This window comes from Saccopteryx leptura, chromosome 2 (genome assembly GCF_036850995.1).
Source record: "Saccopteryx leptura isolate mSacLep1 chromosome 2, mSacLep1_pri_phased_curated, whole genome shotgun sequence".
Lineage (NCBI taxonomy): Eukaryota > Metazoa > Chordata > Mammalia > Chiroptera > Emballonuridae > Saccopteryx > Saccopteryx leptura.
The window spans coordinates 365,587,054-365,593,805 of record NC_089504.1 but is presented as its reverse complement, the minus strand read 5'-3'; the positions used below and the strand labels follow the sequence as shown (position 1 = coordinate 365,593,805).

The 6,752-nt window shown below is 53.5% G+C and overlaps 1 protein-coding gene across 1 annotated transcript in view; it reads left to right on the top strand.

Annotated features, from left to right (window-relative positions):
* Positions 1 to 207: 207 nt before the first annotated feature.
* Positions 208 to 6,752, top strand: part of GID4 (GID complex subunit 4 homolog) — a 32,454-nt gene continuing 25,909 nt past the window's right edge. Inside the window, 3 exon segments of the mRNA XM_066365030.1 lie at positions 208 to 412; positions 414 to 737; positions 6,498 to 6,557. Of these exon segments, the coding sequence (XP_066221127.1) occupies positions 233 to 412; positions 414 to 737; positions 6,498 to 6,557 (564 nt within the window). The 5' untranslated portion in view covers positions 208 to 232.

The window sequence follows — 6,752 nt, the reverse complement described above, 5'->3', positions numbered from 1 at the left end:
CAGCATCACAAACGCACCTTGCCCCGCCCCCTTCCAGTCGCGCTCCTGGAAGAAGACTACAAATCCCAGAGGGCGCCTCGCACCCCCCCCCCTTTACCACGTGTTTTCTCTGCCCGCCAATGAGTGGCAGCGCCGTCTGAGTCGGCTCCCGCCCCCAGAGGCTCCTGGGCCAATCGGAAGGGGCGGTGTTTTGTGTGTGTTTGTGAGTGTGTGTGTGTGTGTGTATGTGTGTATGTGTCCCGGTAGCTGTCTGTGTGTCCGTGTGCGCACGGGCGCGGCGCGCGCGCGCGCGCGAGAACAAGTGGGGAGGGGGAGTCGGCTCCGGACCAGGGGGGCTCGGCTAGCCGGTCCCCAGGTCCCGGGGCGGCCGGAGCGGTTGGCCCGCAGGCCGCCGGCGGGTGCTGCCCCCCCACTCGCGTCCCGACCCAGCGCGTGCGCGCCCCGGCCCCTCCCTCGCTGCCACCCTCCTCGGCTCCCGCGCGGCGGCGGCGGCGGTTCCTCTCCCCCTCGCCCGCCCCCCCCCAGCCCTGGCTCCGGGGGACCCCGCCATGCCGGTCCGCACCGAGTGTCCCCCGCCGGCCGGTGCCTCGGTCGCCTGCGCGGCCTCGCTCATCCCGCCGCCGCCCATCAACACCCAGCAGCCCGGCGTGGCCACCAGCCTGCTCTACAGCGGCTCCAAGTTCCGCGGCCACCAGAAGAGCAAGGGGAACTCGTACGACGTAGAGGTGGTGCTGCAGGTGAGCGCCGGGCCGGGCCGGGCCGGGGCCCCAGGGCCTCCTCGCGGCGCTCACGGGCCGTGCCTGCCTGCCTGCCCGCCCGGCTCCTCGAGCCCCGCCGCCGCCGACCAGGCCCTCGCCGCCGGGCCTCCTGCAGCCCCGGGACCTGCCCGGCTGGTGTCTCACACTCTGCGCGCCCCCGGCCCCGAGCCGCCCCCGGAGCCGGTCGCCAGCCGCGCCGGGCGGACCCCGAACACTCGCCCAGACTGGAAGCCCGTGCGACCAGCCGGCCCGCTCCCGGGATCCGGAAGCCCCGGGACTGGCCAGTCCTCACTCACACTCGGGTCCTTCCTCTCCGTGACCTGTCGCCCCAACACCCGCCCTCCCTCCAGTCCTTCCCAGGACCCCGAAGAACTCTCCCTGGGCTTCTCCTGACTCTTCCCCGCGGCCGGGCCCATGTCAGATTTCCCCAGACCTGACACGGGCCCCCTCTCCGCCTTTCCCCGTCCCAGGAATCCTGTCCTAGGGCCCACCTCCACCCCCGGAGGGTTTCCTTCCTGGGGGAGCCTCCTCAGACCTGGGGGCACCCTCCCTCCAGTAGACCCTCAGCTGGAGAGCCCCCAAGCACAACTGACCCCTGGCCCTTGACCCCCACTCCTCTGACCAGGCGCACATCCTGGGTGCTGCCCCACGGGCCACCTCACAGCCTGTCCTGGTGCCCCCCCCGCCCCGCCCCCACTGCCTTAGTGTCTTTCTGGTCTCCACACCTTCCTGATTCCTCACACCCAGGCCTCTTGCCCCAGGCTTCTCATACTCCTACCCCTGTTCTCTGGCCCTTTGCCCTGGCCGCTCTACCTTCCTCTGCCTCCTCTGTGGCTCCAGGGAACCCTCTTTGTGGTTCTTAACTTTTATCGCCACCGCCGTGGCTTCCTCCCAGTGTCAGATAGATAGCCATGTGCCGGGAAGCCTAACTCGCCTAGTTTTATTTCTTGGGGGGGGGGGGGGGTGTTTCTTTTCCTGTGCTCTTCCACCTCCCCTGCCCCCACCTCCACCCCCATTTGACCTGGATTTTTGAGTACCTGGTGTCAGCCCCTCCTGATAGCTTTGGAACTGCACACTGTCACCTGCCCTGGCTCTTCCCTACACCTCACCCCTCTCACGTAGATGGTAGTACACTGGACATTTTTTTCCCCAGCCAAAGGAGATTTGCAGCCGTTGATACTCTTTCTCTTTCTCTTCCCTACCAAAAACATTCCTCTCTAGCTACCCTTGCTCGCCTCAGGACCCACTGTATTCCTTCACTCTGCCACCCCGTCCTCAGCCTGACACCCCAACTCCTAGGCTATTGCCAGAAGCCCTCCCAAACATCTGTCCCCTTGAAAGGCTTGACAGAAGCTTTGCAGTCCTCCTGAGCTGCCTCACGGCCGCCGTGTGTGAGGACAGGATGTGGAACATCTTTTCCAAATACTCGCCCTTCTCCCTTTTCAATGTTACCCCTTAAACAGCCTCTCTTCTGAGCAAGTAGCCTCCCACCCAAAAGAGAATGGCCTCTCGCTGCCTACTGTAGACCACTTGTCAGCCTCTTTTTTCTTTCTGTTTTGTGGAAATTAATAATGTCCCCCCTTTTTTTTTGGATTGGGAAAGCTGCACCCTCGTGTTGATTGTCTCTTTGGGCCCTCGACTTAAATTTCTATTACGAGCGATGGTATTTACTGTAATTGAAGAGCGTTGTGACCGAGGTATTTCAGTCTTCATAATTATGTCCCTCGTGGTGATCCCCTTCTTTTGCTTGAAATGAAAGAATTGAGCATGAAGGTGCAAGCGTTTCTGCAAACAAATCATAAAATTCTGAAAGTGGGATCCCTGGCATGGGTCCTCTCTGGAGTGATCGTGAACTGGTGTTCGTTGTTTGATTGGACGGTCTCTGATGTGATAGGGAACAACTGGCCGTGCGGCCAAGGGTCAAAGAGAAGTCTGCTTTGGTTACTGTAGCACCTACTCTTCTGTTCTCGGTGTGTTGTTTCTGAGTTTCTGTCAGATGTCAGTTTCCAGACGTCCACTGGACGGTGGACACAGTGATGGAGTTGGTACACGACTGATAGGTCTCAGAGAGGCCCAGAGCAAACACCTGGCCAATGGCTAGAAGCCACTGAGTAGAAAATGCAGTGTGTGTGGGGGGGTCATTCCCCAGGAATGCTGCCCTGTGTCTGGATTGGTCAGCTGCTGGTCCATTACTGAGAGTTTCTTGCTCCATCCTCTATTTTTTCAGCCAGGACTGGTTTCTTAGAATACTGCTGTCTTTCATAATGCATCCTCTTTCTTGCTTTCTTTTTTTTTCTTCCACAACAGTTTTATTTAGATAGACTTCCCATAACCATACAAGTAACCCCTTAAAGGTAGATGATTCAATAGTTACAAGTATATTCACAGAAATTGTGTAACCAGCACTGCAGTCTAACTTTCATCACCCTGAAGAGAAACCCCAGACCCCTAAGCTGTAACCCCCTTCTAACCCTAGGCAACCACGAATTTTTTTCTAAGATGTGCTTATTCTGTGCATTTCATATAAGTGAAATTATACAACACAGTGACCTGTTGTGTTGGGCTTCTTCTACTGAGCACATTTTCAGGATTCATACCATAGCATGTGGCTTTGTTTCTTTTTATTGTTACATAATAGTCCATTGTATGGGATACAACATTTTGCTTATCCATTGATCAGTTAATGGACATTTGTGTTGTTTCCACTTTCTGGCTGTTATAAAAAATGCAACTGTGTTTTTTGTGTGGACATATGTCTTCATTTCTCTTGGATTAGATACCTAGGAGTGGAATTGCTAGGTCACATAGTAACTCTGTGTTTAATGTTTTGAGAAACCACCAGCCCCGATTTCCAAAGTGTCTGCAACATTTTACATTTCCACCAGCAGTGTGTGAGTGTTCCAGTTTCTCCACAGCCTCGGCAACACCTGCTATTGTTCATGGTTTTGATTGTAGTCAACCTAGTGGGTGTGAAGTGGTATGGCATTGTGGTTTTGATTTGAATTTCCCTAATGACTAAGGATGTGGGGCATCTCGTGTGCACTTTGGAGTGCTTTCTTTTCTTTTCTTTTTCTCTTTTTTTTAGATTCCAGTTTTTTTTTTTTTTTTTTTTTTTTGTTTTTTTTTCATTTTTTATTTTTCTGAAGCTGGAAACAGGGAGAGATAGTCAGACAGACTCCCGCATGCGCCCGACCGGGATCCACCCGGCACGCCCACCATGGGGCGAAGCTCTGCCCACCAGGGGGCGATGCTCTGCCCATCCTGGGCGTCGCCATGTTGCGACCATCCTGGGCGTCGCCATATTGCGACCAGAGCCACTCTAGCGCCTGGGGCAGAGGCCACAGAGCCATCCCCAGCGCCCGGGCCATCTTTGCTCCAATGGAGCCTGGCTGCGGGAGGGGAAGAGAGAGACAGAGAGGAAGGCGCGGCGGAGGGGTGGAGAAGCAAATGAGCGCTTCTCCTATGTGCCCTGGCCGGGAATCGAACCCGGGTTAGATTCCAGTTTAAAGAGTTCCTCACCTCAGCTCCAGTGAGCTGACTGGTTTTGTTGTTGTTGTTGTTGTTTCTCCCTGTGACTATTCTGTTTCTCCTCTGCCATCCAAGAGCAAAATGAGGGCCGGGGTCAGTGTGAAAGGAATATTAAAAAGAGCAGCTGTTGGACACAGCTGTGCTGTGAGGCTTTCTTGCTAAACATTTGCCTTGTTATTCTCACTGAGCCGCTGCTAGCCTGTGGTTTGGTTAAAGCGCTCTGGACGGTGGTGTTTCGGAGCTCAGCGACCATCATCGAGATGTTTGGGCAAAATGAGAGAAACACATGGTTGAGTGGAAGCCAAATGGAAATTCTGATTCTTGAGATAATCCACGCAAAATGTTAGCCAATTTACAGTTCGAGTTTTAATCTTATTAGCGGGCATCCTTGCCACCTGATACACCCTTTCCAGCGGCTGTGAAATCCCAAACAATGTTGAATTCAGTGAGAGTGGCATACATGAAATTGAAGGCCTCAGGTTGAGGCTTTATGCATCCTTTAATAAAAGTTCTTTGCTGAGCCGTGTTAGTACGGATCAGCTGCTGTAGATAATGTCCAATGCCAGGGTCAGCAGATGAGGGTATTTAAAATGCTTGGGCAGTTTTCACAGGGAATACTTTTGTCACCAGCAACAACCTGGGAGAATTTTATCTTCATTGAAGCCCATTTGCTTTGGTGCTGACCTCATCTGGCTGAGTGAGCTCATGACAGTTTTTGAGGATTGCCTCAGTGTTTGATATAATGGTGTAATTGGGAAGTCGTTGAGTCCCCAAACCTGATAAAATTCCACAAAACTTTTCTAGTGTCTTAAAATGAGACCTCGTTTAACATGAAAATACCAGTGTCTTACCGTACCATTGTACATTGATTTGCTTTAATTCCGGGGGTTAACTTTGTCAATAAATCCAGTTGTCGTGAAACCAGAAAATCTGCCTATCTATTCTGGTGAGTCTGCATAGATTGGGGTAAATAAAATGCACTAGTTAGTATGCGTTGAGCAGCAAGTAACCATACCATTGCAAAATAGCTTACAGAATATGGGAACTCATTGTCCCATATTACAAGAAGTTTGGAGGTGGCTTGGTTCCAGATTGGCTCATTCAGGGACCCATTTCTTTCCATTTTCCTGTGCTGTCCCCCTGGCATTTCCAAGCCTGTTTCTCTTCATGATCTCTAGATGCTGCCATGGGACTGGGTACTGTGTGTGGATACTGTGCGGATAGTGCCACCCACTGCAGGGGACAAAAAAGAGCCTCCCCAAAGCCAGACTCTCTCTCAGAAGCACCCAGGAGACTTATACACAGATCTGACTGGCCAGAACTGGGTCACTCACCCCTAAACTGATAACTCACAGGGGATGGGGGGCAAGTTTGCCTCAGACCCGTCAGGGTGAACCTGGTCTTACAGGGCCAGGGTTGGTGCCAGAACAAGATCTGGGCCCAGCCAGATCTTGTGGAAAAGTAGAAAATTGGGTGGCTGCTAAAGCTCAAAATCTACACCTGTTACCCCTGTTTATTTTAGGCTCCGCCCTTCATCACGAAGTACAGGCTCCCTCCGAACATGAACTGGGCAGAGCGGGAGGCATTCACAATGAATTCTGATTTGGGGTTGGCATTTTGGTGTCTTACAGATTTATACCACATGAACCTTTGAAAGACGCCTCCCCCAAGTATTCTGCCCATTTCATAGATAATGCAGGGTGGTGCTTAGTGTAAATACAGGGAAGGAGTGGTCTTGTTAGACCTGCAACTGAGCAGCGTGGAGACACATGGGCCAGAAAGACGTTAGAAAGCAGGTGAAGCCAAGGTTAGGCAGGACCCCGTGTGTACCAGGTAGACGGAAGAGTCTAATAGCCAGGGACGCACGACGTCTGTAGGACCCATGGAGACTGGTGTCGAAGACAGTAGGAAAAATGAGGCTGCCCTGAGCCGGCTAGTCCCAAAAGCAACTTGGGTCTTGAGATGTTCGGTTGAATGAAGTTGAGGGGGTCCTGGCGTTAGTGTGCTTCATCTGAACAGGCACGTGGGTGGAGCGGACTCCACACAGTCTCCAAGGGTGAGGGGCCCCAGGCTGCGCTGGGGGTGCACTGACCTCCAGGCCCTTCTTACTTACTTCACCTGATCTCAAGGATGACCACTGGAAAGGGCCTCCAGTCTGTCCCCTGGGGGTTCTTGCAATTGTAATGAGGCTGTGTATCCTTTTCTTTCCAGCATGTGGACACGGGGAACTCTTACCTCTGTGGGTACCTGAAGATTAAAGGCCTTACTGAGGTAAGCACCCCTTTCAGTGAACTGGGACTAGGGAGTGGACAGCACTCTCAGCAGTCTCCGAGTGGGGAGGGCGGCAGTTCCGACTCCTGGGGTGGGAAGTCCCAGCTTCTAGGTGCTGTTCTTGTGCGGTGAACTCAAAGCGTGCCGTTTGGATGGCTCCTGTTGGAAGACACATGTCCACAAATCTTTCACATT